Here is a 15,021-nt window from a genome sequence, read left to right as displayed (position 1 = left end):
AGAACATTGCTGGGATTCTGATGTACTAAGGTCATAACATGGGCAAGGGGAACATCAGGAGTTGAATATCCAGTACACCAAGAATCTATCTCCACAAGCAAAGGAGATTAAAGATTGAGAATGAGACAACAAGAAGGAGGGCGAATGGACTGTGGGTGAACTCATTGTTAAATCAGGTGCAGAGACAGAAATTGTGTGTGAACAAAGAATTGCTTTCAGAGAGAGAAAAAAAGAAATATCAAGAAAAAGTATTAAAAATTCTAAAACTAATGTCTCTTTCAAAACTCCCAACAATTCACAACACGAAGAAAAGAGAATCCACAGTTTAGGATTGGCAGCTAACTGAGTTATCATTTGTGCATTCCTCATGGCAACCCCTAACCGATCAGAGACCACTTGTCATCCAAACAGCACTACCCTCTTGCGCGTCATCAATGTTAGTGTCCCTTTAACTGGATATTCTTGAGAAATATTCTGATCCGTGCAAGATGGGAATCTTCAACAACATATATCCAGTTGCAACAGCAATACCCGGTTTATATTGTTGACTTTATGCATTTGACAGCTTGGCCATCATTTTAAAAGAGGTGGGATGGTTTAATTACAGGAAGGAACTTTCTGAAGTGCTCTTATGGTCAAAGAATCCCTACAGTGCGTAAGCAAGCCATTCTACCCATTTGGCTCCATACCTACACTCTGAAGAACAGCCCATCCCAACCCCTGCATTTCCCACGGCTAATCCACATAGCCTATACATCCCTGGACACTATGGGCAATTCAACTAGCCTGCACAAATTTGGATAGTGGGAGGAAACCAGAGCACTGAGAGGAAACCCACACAGACACAGGAAGTACAAACTCTACATAAACAAGGCTGGAATTAAACCCAGGTCCTTGACGCTGTGAAGCAACAGTGTTAGCCACTGTGCCACCCCTAACTAGGGGCTGAGGAGTGGCAGATGGAGTTTAATTTGGATAAATGCTGCATCCCAGCCCCAGTCTTTGTCAATTCTCTATCTTCATACTTGCTTATAAGCTCTTCCATGTTTAGCACCTTCTATCCCAATGAAAGGACATTGACCTGAAACATTATAACCCTGTTCCCAACTCCAAACAGACTGCCTGCCCCAGAATGTTTCTAGATGTAGATGCTTCTACCATTGTATTTTGGTGGAACAAACAAGGACAGGACTTATACAATTAATGATCGGGCCTTGGGCAGTGCTGTACAATAGAGACACCGAGGGGTTCAGGTACATAATTCTTTGAAATTTGCATCACAGGTAGACGGGGTCGTTAAGAAGGCATTTAGCACGCTTGCCTTCATTGCTCAGGCCTTTGCACATAGGAGTTGAGATATCATGTTGAGATTGTATGGAACATTGGTGAGGCCGCTACTGAAGTACTGTGTGCAGTTCTGGTCACCCTGCTATATGAAGGATATCTTAAACTGGAAAGGGTTCAGAAGAGATTTACCAGAGCATTTGAGCTATAAAAGTAGACTGGAAAGACTGGGACTTCTTTCACTAGAGCATAGGAAGTTGAGGGGTGACCTTATTGAGGTTTATAAGATCATGAGGGGCGTAGTTAAGGTGAATGATAAAGGCCTTTTCCCTAGGCTAAGGGAGTTCAAAACTGGGGGGTTTATTTTTAGGGTGAGAGGAGAAAGATTTAAAATGGATATGAGGGGCAATGTTTTTTACACAGAGTGGTTTGTGTGCAGAATGAATTGCCAGAGGAAGTGGTGGATGCGGTCACAGTCATAACGTTTAAAAGACATTTGGATGAGTTCATTAATAGGACAACTTTAGGGAGATATAGGCCAGGAGTGGGCAGGCAGGACTAGTTTACTTTTGAACCTGGTTGGCATGGACAAGTTGGATTGAAGGATCTGTTTCCATGCTGTATAACTCCAAGACTCTACAATGAGCCAATCTCTGCTTGTCCCATGAACATGCTGATATCTCTCCAGTGCTTTAATACAACTCCACATTCAAACATCTCCAATTAAGATACAGCCACGAGCAAAATTCTTGATTCCATGACTGTAATGTGTTAGTCCCTTCATTCCCCTGACCTACTGTCAGCTCACAATTCAGACTGTTGATCTCAGGGAATCTGTAATTTAATTAGACACTTTATCAATCGTCCAGACTTCACATTGAGTTTAATGATTTCAGACAGCAGTTGTTGGTGATCATTCTGTTTTGCATGTTTACACAATTGGGCCTTAAACCATCTTTTGCCTCCTTGTCCCAATTTCCTTTTGTCTCTCACCAATATCCCATTTACCATGTAAATGCATTGGGGGTAACTCACGAGGAGGTTGACTAAATTCATACCTGGAACGAGTGGGTTTGTCTTATGAGGGCAGATTGGAAAGGCCGGTCTTGTTTGCACTGGAGTTTAGAGGAGTGAGGGGAGATTTGATTGAAGCGTGTAAGATCCTGAATGGTCTTGAGAAGTGGATGTGGAAACCATGTTTAGAACATTACAGCGCAGGACAGGCTCTTTGGCCCTTGATGTTGCGCCAAATTGTGAAACCAATCTGAAGCCCATCTAACCTGAACTATTCTGTTATTATCCATATGTTTATCCAACGACCATTTAAATGGCCTTAAAGTGTTTTTAACTGGGAGAGGAGGGGGATATACTGTTCTAAAATTAGGAATTGTCCTTTCAGAACAGAGATAAAGGAAATTTTCTTTTCTCCTAGATAGTTTTGTGACTTTGCAGCTCTCTGCCTTAGCAGGTGGAGGATACAGGGTCAAAAGAACAAAAGAGAAGTATAGCACAGGAACAGGCCCTTCAGCCGTCTGAGCCTATGTCAATTATCATCCCCTAATTAAACTAAAAAACAAACCTTCTGCCCTTGTTCAATCCGTATCCTTCTATTCCCTCCCTATTCATGTAACCATCCAGATGCCTCTTAAATGTCACCAACATGCCTGCTTCCACCACCTCTTCTGGCAGTGCATTCCAGGCTCCTACCACTCTGCGTGAAAAACTTCCCTCTCACATCTCCCTTAAACTTTCCCCCTCTCTCACCTTGGACCTGTGGACCCTTCTAATTTAAACTTCAACATGACCTTAACCTCTGGGGTTGTCCTTCTAACTCTCTGTGTCACCACCTCTCCTTTCTTGTTCTCAACTCTTTGCCCAGATGAGTTGTTCTCATCTCCCTTCCTTTAGTTTCTCAGATAAACCAACTGAATAGTAACAATACTCTGCCAATGTCATACAATGCCCCTGGTTACCTGACATGGCCGTTGTAAAATAAAGGCTGCGATCAAGTCACACAAGGAGGTATTGGCTCAGGTAATTAAACTTGGTCCAAGCTTTAAAGAAAGTTTTCAAGGAGTAAAGTGAGGCAGAGAGAGGAAGTGATTTAGGGAGCTGAGCATCTGAAGTCATAAGACTCAGAGGGCTTCAGAGACCTAAATTAGAGGAGTGCAGAAGGTTGTAGGAGGTTACAGAGATAGAAAGGAGGGATTAGAAACCATTGAAGATGGTTTCAAAATCAAGGCATGGGATCATAGAAGCCCTAGTGTGGAAACAGGCCATTCGGCCCAATGGGTCCACACTGATCAAGCCTCCGAACAGCATCCACCCAGACCCATCCCCCTACCATAGCCCTGCTTTTCCCTTGGCTGACCCACCTATCCTGCACATCCCTGGGCACTACAGGCAATTTAGCATGGCCAACCCACCTAATCTGCACAAAATCAGTACTACTACTGGAATGTTGGCAGGGCCCATAGGCTTTGCAGCATTCAGTATCTCCAACTGTTTCTTGATATCATGTAGGGTGAATCGAATTGGCTAAAGACTGATATGCGTGATACTGGGAACGACTGGAAGAGGCCGAAATAGATCATCCACTCAGCATTTCTAGTTGAGGATTGCTGCAAAAGCTTCAGGGTTATCTTTTGCAGTGTTGGACTCTTCCATCATTGAGGATGGAGATATTGTCAGAGCCACCACCTCTAGTGAGTCATTTAATTGTCCACCCAAATTGATGACTGCATGCAGTAAGGCTGCAGAGCTTCAATGTGATCCATCACTTAGCTCTGTCTATCACTTGATGCTGATGCTGCTTGGCAGCTACACTAGGTTCTCAGCTCATTTAATGCTCCTGCACTTTGCAAGAACCAGGGTTGATGCCCTGACTTGGAGGTAATGGCGGAGCTGGGGACATGCTGGGCCATAATGCCTCGTCTTGACTTACTAGATCCATTTGAAATCTGTTCTATTTAATACAGTGGTAGTGCCACATGTCACCATGGAGGATATTCTCAATACGAAGATGGGACATTGTCTCCACAAAGACTGCATTGTATTTACTCTTCCTGACACTGTCACAGATGGAAGCATCTGCATCAGGCAGAGTATCAGTGGTTTCCAGGGACTTGGGTGAGCTGAGACTTTGGCTGTCAGCTCCTCAAGCTGACAAGGAATCCAGAACATTTTGCCCAGTTGATCCAAGTGCACAGGCTGGCACTCGCACATCCTCCCCAGATCAGTGAGCACGACAAGCATGTCGTTAGAGAAAACCGAAAAAGAACAACTTCCATGCCTGGCTGGGGCAGAACTAACCCTGGCATTGTCTCCGCAACAGGCATAGGGAAGGCTCTATGAACAGGGTTTACAGCTGGCTGGATAAGGGGCAACCCTAACATACTCTTCCAAAACAAAGGGACACTGTCAGAGGCCTGTCAGCCATGGTGGTGCACACAAATTGGATCTGGGAGACAACTTTATCCAGAACCTGAATGCTCTCCATCCCAAGCAGACATTTGTGATCGACTCCGTCGAAAACCTTCTCCTGATTGGAGTACATCGAAGATGCTCAATAGACCAATCCTCTCGGGAAAAAAAATGGATCACATTCCGGATCAGATGGACTTTGTTGTGGATCCTCTGGCTGAGGACTGTGTACAGCCAATCAGCGTGGATCCCTGTGGTCCAGTAGCAGTTCCCAAGCGAGATGACAACACCCTGGCAAAGACTTAAGAGGATCCACTTTTAATTAGGACTTCTTAATTGAATCAGCTGTGTATATTCAAATCCATGCTCAGTGAGGGTTGTATCAGGAGGAGACCAGAAGGGAAAGCCCTGGCATTGCAGTTAAGCCACAGGGAGACAGGACAGCTGGAGGATCAGTTAACAAAATGTAAATAAACAGCACCAAGGACACCAGATGCAATTTAACTTTTTTTTCTTTTTAAACAATTTTTTGAAGTCCTTTTGAACTCATGTTGCACAAACTGCATTCATTTTCTGACAAGCAGAACAATCTCATGTACAGTTTGTTTTCCCCTTTTTTAATCTCCCCAATCCTGAAGCTGAATATTATTGTACTATACAAAGGCAAAAAACAATGTTCACACAGTGAATTCTTTACAAAGGAAAAAAAGCTACATTCCACATTGGAGAAAGATATTCTAAAACATTCCATACTGGAGTATATCAAACAAAATTTTCAGGAAATTTTTTTTTACCTTAATTTAAGAAAACTAAACAAGCTGATGTGTGAGAAAGGCAACATTCTCACTGCGAGAATTGGCTGCAGAAATTGTGGTCAGGTTAGATCCTCCCGCAATACAGTTAAAGCCTCCTAACAATCATCGGTACACTATCCTCCTCAGATCCCTTGGCAAAGACCAAACATCACTGGACAGCTGTAAGTGCCTGTGCGCCAGCTGTAGATCCAAAGCACTTCATATGGAGTGATTCCCAAGATCCAGTGTATAAAATGAGGCTGATCATGGGGGTGAGAGAGAATGGGAGGCCTGAGGTTGACGATAAGAGTTGAGTGATAGGCAGTGAAGGGATCCAACCATCCAAAAAAGGTTTCTCAGCTGCCTGGGTCCACATCCTGCCTTTCCAACGGTATTTAAGAAATTGCACATTTCCAACATTAATCATTAGAATCATTAGGATCTCAATCACTCAAGCACACAGTGCTCACATCAGAGATCATACATACGATGCCCATAGTTGATTGGGTTCGTAAGTGGTTGGAAGTCTAACTCACTCAAAGGGGCTGGGGGGAGTGGAAGAGAACCTGGGGGATATTATACATCCCTCAATCCCATTACATGCCTGGTCTGATGGGAGGTTTCAGGTGTATTTAGATAGAAAGGGCTGGCACATGGTGGAGGCCCTTGGATCGTATAGGGGTTGGCAGTTCCCTACATGTTGTCAGTGGTAGCTTCCCCACACAATACCAAGGCAAATCCCAAACTTGTTGCAGCATCTTCATTCCTCAGTGCACTACCCAAACCACACAGAATTCAAGGCTTTTTCTACAGGACTGGGGATTGCATCTTAAATGTGTGAAAGAGGCATGCAATGAGGAAAACAGGGAAAGCAGACAGCACTGGATACAAAGAAGAAAACATGTTCAGAAAACAGAGAGAGACTAAGCCAAAGTGAGAACAAGATAAAGGTAGAGAGTAAGAGAACATGAGGGGGACAGACATTGAGAGATATACTGACTGACCAGTTGTGCTGGCAGCAATGACTTTGAGATTGGGAGAATCTTGGGATTCTGACAGAAGTCTACTAGCTTGAGAGTGTAGAGCAGCAGTTTAGAGAGTGAATGGGAGCACTGTGTTAGAAATGTGCAGTTTAGCAGGGAGACAGTAAAAACCTGGTGAGGGATGAAAGCCAGTCCCTCACATTAGCACAGCCTGATTGTAGGATAAAATTCATACTTCTGCTGATAGCAAACAGCTGAATTAAAAATACAGAAAATAGCCGGTCTGAGATTAACTGATGCAATTTCAAACACACTCACCACTGACTTTTCTGCATTGGAATCTCAAAAAGAAAGAACCATTCCAAGCATCCAGACTGATAAGACCAGCTAGAAACTGCAACTGGCAGCAGTTTACAAACTAAACCAAAAGTGCCACCATCAATCTGTACTGTACAAAGCCCCACACAATGTGGAACCCGCACTCAGTCAACATTTGGCCATGTGGTAACAGCTCCCATTCCCACAATGGCCAAGGTGCAATCTGTGGGGCATACACACTCAGAGGCCCTCACTGATTATCAGCGGCAGCCAAACAAACTAAAACTAAAGAAGTTCGCTCAGTCTTGCTCTCTTCAGACCTGGTGCACGGCATCTCTAAAAGGAAAGGAAGTCACATACAAATCAAAACTGACAAAAATGACAGAATCTGGAATCCCCAAGATCCAGACAGACAACAAACAAGCCAGGCCTCACTGTGCAGGGCTGCTTCCAGGGAATAAAATGGACCTGGAGCTTCTTAAAGCCACAAGGAAGCAAGGATGCTGGAGAGAGGACAGTCAGATGTAACAGGTTAGGTACAGGCGGTGGGGGGTGGGAGGAGGGTGGTGGTGAAGAACGTGTGTGGTGGTTCAGGAGGTTTCAGGGTGGAATTGCATCGGTGAGCTGGACTGACATTTCACATTATTGACTGGAGTCAGCACGATGTACCTGGAAGCCTCGCCCAGTCTAGACAAGACCTGTGAAAGTAAGAGCTCCTCTCCTTGGGTGTCTCCCACCTCAACCTGCCAGAATTCAGCAGAGTTAAGTCTCTAGTGAGAGGGTGACACACACCGTTGTAGGAGATCACCCAGTGAACGAGCTGCATGAAATTAAGCAGGCTTCATCAGTCGCTTATGACTAACATTCCAGAGCTACCGTAGACTCAGTACTGAACGCTGCTAAGAGTCTTCATCTTGTAGTCCATTCTGGTGCCCAACCTCTAGCTCAACATATGCCCCAGGAAATCCTAGTGGCCAACATCAAATTTTATGCCTATTGTAATTTTGGCAAATCAGCAGTGCCCTCCCCCAAACAAATCATAAATCAACTCCTTTCCTATTGGGGAAAAACAACTTCACAAAAGTCATTGACAAGATCCAGGGAGTGAAACAGCTGATGGGACAGAGATATTAAACATTCAAAAGGAAGTCACTGTATTCGACATCATAAGGGGGCCCTCACACCCTGGTACTTGACACCACAAGTGAGAGAGGGAGCGTGGGTGAGAGTGAGGGATATGGGTCCTGCGTATTCTATCAGCCCAGGCGCTGACACATTCGCTGTGTTGTAGTAGCAACATGACTGAGATCAATGCACTTTGCATTCAGAAGGAAAGAGTTACACACTCTGCTGCAAAAGTAATCTAAAAACATTTGATTTGTGACTGACACTGTTGACAAAGCATTGAGCAACATTAGTTTAACAGGGAGTGCTTTGCTCAGGAAACCTTTCAGCCTAAAGCATCCCAGAGAAATATGAAAATGGTCTGGGCAGCAGTTCCAAAATGAACTGACCTTGGCCCTCTCTTTTCTGGGATCAACAACAGATCCATACTTTCACCTTGCGAGGTAGGATCTATAGTTTGCTTCGTGCTTTCATACTAACCTCCAGAGGAAAAAGAGCAAAAAAAAAACCAAAAAAACTGTACTTGCTAGAATTTGGAAATAAACAGGGGATGCAAGTAATTAAGTACAGTTGAGGAAAGAGATTTCTGATGGATTAATGCCTAATCTTCTTGCCCAGAAACAGCCCAGTTTGCACAGTCTAGCTCTTCATCCACTTCTTGGGGAATCAGCAGAGGTGATAATGATCTTCTCCCTCCCTTCCCTCTGGCAACCTTCCTGCTTACACACCATGACAATGGCTTTTTAGGAATCAAGTCCCTTGATACTACCTACCCCAAGCGAGTTCTTGCTACACTCTCACTGATACGAGAGTGGCAGCCTGAACACTGCATTGTAGCTCAGGAGCAGCAGCTGAAGGTTATGAGATATGAAAGTTGGTGCTGGCAGAGAGATGGGGAGGGGTGGAACAGGTGTCAATCCTCAACGAGAATATTCTTAAAATCAAATGAATGGGGCTGCACCACTGGTGTGGATCAGGAAGGTCTCCGTGATACGAGTCAACCTCCAGACACTTTGGAATCGTCCTGTGAATGGGTGAGGACAACAATACTGACTTGTTGATTTAAACTCAGATACCACACACCATACAACAGGGTATTAAACCAGTGGGCAGAGCACTGACCAAGGCCAGTACCAGGCAGAAGGTTACATGTGTTTGGGCTGAGGAAGGGTAAAGGACAGGCATGAACTCAAAAGTCTGAACTCAAACTGACTTGGGTAGCGGGGAGTGGGGGGGGGGGGGGGGGTGGGAAATACAGTACTGGGGATGTGTGGTGGATTCACTGGACGCTGCTGTGACAAACAGTGCCCAGGATGCCATTCCTAACTGTCACATTGAGCCAGGTCCATACAGTTACTGACACCAGCTGAAGCAAGCTGCTAAACGGGGCGGGGGAGTGGGGGGGGGGGGGGGGGGGTCAGGTCTGAAGCAGACTGCAAAAATCAGTCTCCTCAATGTCAAGAGGAAGGTCTTGACACCAGCCTTTGTCCGTTTTTAAAAGCAGTGCCAAAAAGAACTTTTCCGCATTTAAAAAAAACACGCACACAACCTGTACAAAGCTCGAATGCCAAGCAAAAGTCAGTAGCCAACAGCCTGACAGGGCTGGTCAAGTGCACACCATCACGGGGGACATGGAGAGCTGGAGCGTGATCAGAATCCTTGTTAGAGTTGGTTATTAGACCCACAGGAAAACTAATGATCAAATACCAAACTTGCTCAGCATTCACTGCAGACTGAAGAGAAGCAACATTGTCTTTTGGTGCTTCGAACATGCCATTTGAATGGCTTATTTTGTCTCTGCAGTTCTATCTTGTTTGGATAGAACTGTTTGGATCCCTGTGACTTTTGCTGCTGTTGACTAGTGGCAGAGTGCAAATAGGAGACAGCCAGAGCACTCAATCCCATCTATAACTACTTCAGCCTCTCCCAGAGCTAGGGCTCCAAGTCTTAGCCCACTCAGGGAGGGTGGGGGGGGCTGTTTGGTGTTGTCCAGCATCTTCCTACACTGGCGCTACCAATGCTTCATCTCCATGTGGTTTGTTTGACACCACTGTTCAGTCCTTTTAAGATAACTCAGTAAGGGTATATCTTAAAAGAGCTTCTTAAATAGCATGTTTGTCCTCTGCATGGCATATTTCCAACTGATGCAAAAACATGCAATCACAGTTTGGAAGAAATGGATTCTCCGCCCTCACCCTCCCACACGAAGTCCCTGCGGTCAAATTCCTCCACAGCGGGGACCCTATGGCCAAACTACCATCTCTCCAGTCTGAGTGAAGCTTCAGCTTCCATGAGACTCTCTGGAGCCAGACCAAGCAAAAGGAGGCAATGTCTTCAACATGCGAATGTGTTCAGAAAGCAATAAACCTTTTCCAGTAAGGCTTCTCTTGGGTTAGTTAATTTCCACGCTGTGGAAAGCACAATGACAATATTTAAGAATGTTACTTTTCTGGTTGAGAGGGCTCCTGACTTTTTCCTCCTTCTGGCTATAAAACCTCCAGGTGAAGGTCCTATAAAAGGTTAGAGATGGTGGAGCTCTCTCCCCGCAGAGAAGTAACAACCTTTCAGTAAGTAGATTAGCGGAAGGATTTCTCCTCACTGCGGTGGAACTAAAAAGGTTCCATCTGTGACGTCATCCTTTGTCACATCATCTTAGAATCCCATGGGAATGTGACTTCATCAACTTGTGCCGTGGCAGGCACAGTTCTGAAGTAGGGGTATACAACAGGGTGAGATTACTTCGCTAAGATTAACCAGGTAATCATAAGGATATGTCCCATGCCTTGCAAGCCAAGGCATGCACGCTAATAAAACAAAACATTAATTCCCACATACACAACAACAAATAAATTTGATGCTAATGTGACGCATTGCATCTAGATGAGTGGCAAGTCAAGTTTGTTGGGTTGCAGTGCTGCGTTTTTCTTTAAACCAGACATTTGGGCTGGCTTGTCCAGGGCAGGTTGTTCGTTTAAATCCCGTTCTGCTGGCTGTCTGCTCCCTCGGTATCAGAAGCCAGGTTCAGAGAGTTGCACTTGCTGGTTAGAGTGTTGATGGCGCTTTCTGTTATAAAGCTGGAGGCCCCGACCTTTGACCCCTCACTACACAATGAGAAGAACAGATAAGACCTTCAGTTTCATGCAGAGACATGACCAGCCTTTGCTTTTAATAATTTTGCACGTATAGAAAACTTACTGTTTTCAGCCCCTTACTGCTATAATCTTAGAATCACAGAATTCCTAAAGTATGGAAGCAGGCTATTCAGCCCATCGAATCTGCACCAACTCTCGGGGTATCCCACCCAGACCCATCACCTCTATCCAGTCACAGTAAACCTGCATTTCCCATGGCTAATCCACATAAGCCTGCACATCCCTGAACACTATGGGGCAATTAAGCACGATCAATCCTCCCTAACCCTGGGATGGGGGAGGAAACTGCAGCACCCAGAGGAAACCCATGCAGACACAGGGAGAACGTGCAAGCTCCACCCAGACAGTTGCACGAGGGTGCAACTGAACCTGGTCCCTGCCGCTGTGGACTGAGCCTGTGGCGAAGCTAACCACTGAGCCACTGTGCCACTGCTGGATATAACACTGGCTGAATCAGGACCACAACATACCAGTCTTAAACGTACACTCATTCACACAAAGAAGTGACTTTTCATTGGAAACATGAGTCTTGTGGCTTGGTTGCCTTGTAGAGATATCTAAAGTGCCTCACATACATAGATCAGGCAACACAAAACACTCCACCGTCATTAGATGACAAGGTGTATTGCTGGATGAACACAGCAGACTAAGCATCAGAGCAGCAGGAAAGCTGACGTTTTGGGTTGAGACCCTTCTTCAAAAAAAAAACAATTTTCTGAAAATTGAGAAATGGCAGATGGAGTTCAACCTGGATAAATGCGAAGTGATGCATTTTGGAAGGTCGAACTTAAATGCTGAATATAGGATTAAAGGCAGGATTCTCGGCAGTGTGGAGAACAGCAAGATCTTGGTGTTCAAGTGCGTAGCTCCCTCAAAGTTGCCACCCAGGTGGATAAGGTTGTTAAGAAAGCATATGGTGTTTTGGCTTTCATTAACAGGGGGATCGAGTTTAAGAGCCCCGAGGTTATGCTGCAGCTCTACAAAACCCTGGAGAGACCACACTTGGAATATTGTGTCCAGTTCTGGTCGCCCTATTATAGGAAAGATGTGGAGGCTTTGGAGAGGGTGCAAAGGAGGTTTACCAGGATGCTGCCTGGACTGGAGGGCTTGTCTTACGAGGAGAGGTTGACTGAGCTCGGACTTTTCTCTCTGGAGAGGAGGAGGAAGAGAGGTGACCTGATCGAGGTGTACAAGGTAATGAGAGGCATGGATAGAGTCGATAGCCAGAGACTTTTCCCCAGGGCAGGATTGACTGCCACGAGGGGTCATAGTTTTAAGGTGTTAGGAGGAAGGTATAGAGGAGACGTCAGCGGGAGGTTCTTCACCCAGAGAGTTGAGAGTGCATGGAATAGTTTACCAGTGGTAGTCGTGGAAGCGGAGTCATTAGTGACATTTAAGCGACTGCTGGGCATGCACATGGACAGCAGTGAATTGAGGGGAATGTAGGTTAGGTTATTTTACTTTTGGATGAGGAATATTCCAAGGCACAACATCATGAGCCGAAGGGTCTGTACTGTGCTGTACTTTTCTATGTTCTATGAAGAAGGGTCTCGACCCGAAAACGTCAGCTTTCCTGCTCCTCTGATGCTGCTTGGCCTGCTGTGATCATCCAGCTCTACACCTTGTTATCTCAGAGTCTCCAGCATCGGCAGTCCCTACTACCCCACTCCACTGTCATTACTTGCTGCTGATTTCAGATGGATCAGGAGGGAATTCAGTTGATCAATGGCAAAACTGCCAACAAAAGCATTTGTAATCGAGAATGTCAACACTTTAAAGCTACAACAAAACTTCCAGTTGAATAAGGGGGTGTCCTAATAATGGAACTGAGAGTGCCAACCCCAGGACTCCAATTCCCCAGGAAATACTGTGGAAGACAACCACGGTAAAAAAGTGCCCATCTCTCCAGGAGCCAGCTGATCCTTAAAACCACAGCCAAAATACGTTAATCATCAAATTCAGAATACACTCAATTCTAACACTGCCATATCTACAAATGGACCTTCTCACTTTGTATAGTCAGAATATTCTAACCCTCTTCAATTCAGTCTCTCTCAGAATTTTGAAACTAAGGAACTATTCACCCCTGGTGCCATTTTGTCAAAGTGGTCAGTCTGTGTGACTGCAGGTTATTAGATTCATCAGATGCCATAAATGTGGAATAAAAAAAAAATCAGCCCAATACACAGTGCATTTACAAGGATGAGAGCAGCTAGCTTGGCCAAACAGAACTTGGAACCAGGCCTGCATGCCCAAGTTACTACAGTTAGTGTCATTCGCTTGCAGACACTGGACCTGTTGTCTTCTTATGCCTGTACTGAAAGCCTACATTTTGTCAGTGGCACAATTTCTGTGTTCAAGCAAACACATGCCAAGAAACACATCAGAATGGGGCATGATCCTTACTCAGAGAGCATGTTAAAGCTGGCCAATTGTGGACATGCTCTGACAGAATCACAGTGATAAAACACTGGGATCAGAGTTGTTACCTGAGGGAAGGCTGCAGATCTTCAGGGGCTTTATGCTGCTGCTCAGATTGTCCATTCTCAGTCTGATTGTTAGATGTCAGTTTATACTGAATATCAAGTGAGGGACGACTTTCCTGCATAGTGAAAATAAAGAATTACGATCCATCACAAATATCATGCATTTTGGTCAAATGACATTGCTAGGAACGCTGTCACAATATTATTACAGACAGCATGAGCTTTTTCAAGGAGAGAGCAGGTAAACACAGGTCTCCCAGGGGTTCAGACTAGGGAATTAAATCAGTCAAAAAAAGGAAATGGCAAAAATTTTAAACAAACATTGGAGTCTTCACGCAGTGGAAGGCACCATGAGCATCTCAATAACAGTACAATATCAAGGGGAAAGGAGGAGGAGGAGCATCAAACAATCCTTATCCCTGGAGAGCAAGTATTAGGCATATTTTTCCATCTAAAGACTGACAAATCTTCAGCACCTAAACTGAAGCTGCTGGAGAAGCTCACAAGATTGGCAGCTTCTCTGGAGAAAAAGCAACGTTAACATCAAGTTGAGTCCAGTGACCCTTCTTTGGGTCCTCTGGACTTGTTGGCATGCCTCTGAGGGTCTTAAAAGAAGGTGCTGGAGAGATAGTGGATGCACTGATTGTAATCGCCCAAAATTTCATAGGTTTTGTCATGGTCCCAGAAGATTGGAAAATGCTAATGTAACACCACTGTTGGAATAACAAAAGGAGTGAGACAAGGAACAATAGGCCAGTTAATCTAATATCTGCCATTGGAAAAACGCCATTATTAATAATAGGACCGGGGGAGAAAGAATCAGACTACAATCATAGTCAACATGGACTTGTGAAAGAGAAATCGTGTTTGCCAAATTTATTAGAGTTCTTGAGGATGTAACAAGCAGGGCCAATGAAATGAAGTGAGTAGATGCGGCATTTCTGGGTTTTGAAAAAGGGGCCATGTTAAAAGGTTACTACACTTTTTCTTTATTCTTCTGCCTTTATATTCTATGGTTTGGTTTATTTTTCTGTGTTTTACAATCGCACCGAAGAATGGCAACACTATACAACACTTCACTGCATTTTGTAACATTTTGTAACTTAATTGAAACATATAAAATAATCAGAGGGTTAGATAGGGTGGATAGGGAGAGCCTTTTTCCTAGGATGGTGACGGCGAGCACGAGGGGGCATAGCTTTAAATTGAGGGGTGAAAGATATAGGACAGATGTCAGAGGTAGTTTCTTTACTCAGAGAGTAGGAAGGGAATGGAATGCTTTGCCTGCAACGGTAGTAGATTCGCCAACTTTGGGTACATTTAAGTCGTCTTTGGACAAGCATATGGATGTACATGGAATAGTGTAGGTTAGATGCGCTTGAGATCGGTATGACAGGTCGGCACAACATCGAGGGCCGAAAGGCCTGTACTGTGCTGTAATGTTCTATGTTCTATG

At 44.7% G+C, this 15,021-nt stretch overlaps 1 protein-coding gene across 1 annotated transcript in view; it reads right to left on the bottom strand.

Annotated features, from left to right (window-relative positions):
* Positions 1-9,180: 9,180 nt before the first annotated feature.
* LOC132208186 (roquin-1-like) overlaps positions 9,181-15,021 on the bottom strand; it is a 33,897-nt gene continuing 28,056 nt past the window's right edge. The window contains exons 10-11 of the mRNA XM_059643864.1: positions 13,569-13,681; positions 9,181-11,028 (exon numbers count right to left, since the gene is read on the bottom strand). Coding sequence (XP_059499847.1) covers positions 10,899-11,028; positions 13,569-13,681 — 243 coding nt within the window. The 3' untranslated portion in view covers positions 9,181-10,898. The remainder of the gene's footprint in view (positions 11,029-13,568; positions 13,682-15,021) is intronic.

This window comes from Stegostoma tigrinum, unplaced genomic scaffold, assembly GCF_030684315.1.
Source record: "Stegostoma tigrinum isolate sSteTig4 unplaced genomic scaffold, sSteTig4.hap1 scaffold_301, whole genome shotgun sequence".
Lineage (NCBI taxonomy): Eukaryota > Metazoa > Chordata > Chondrichthyes > Orectolobiformes > Stegostomatidae > Stegostoma > Stegostoma tigrinum.
The sequence above is the reverse complement of the archived record's forward strand: the minus strand, read 5'-3'. Positions and strand labels throughout refer to the sequence as shown.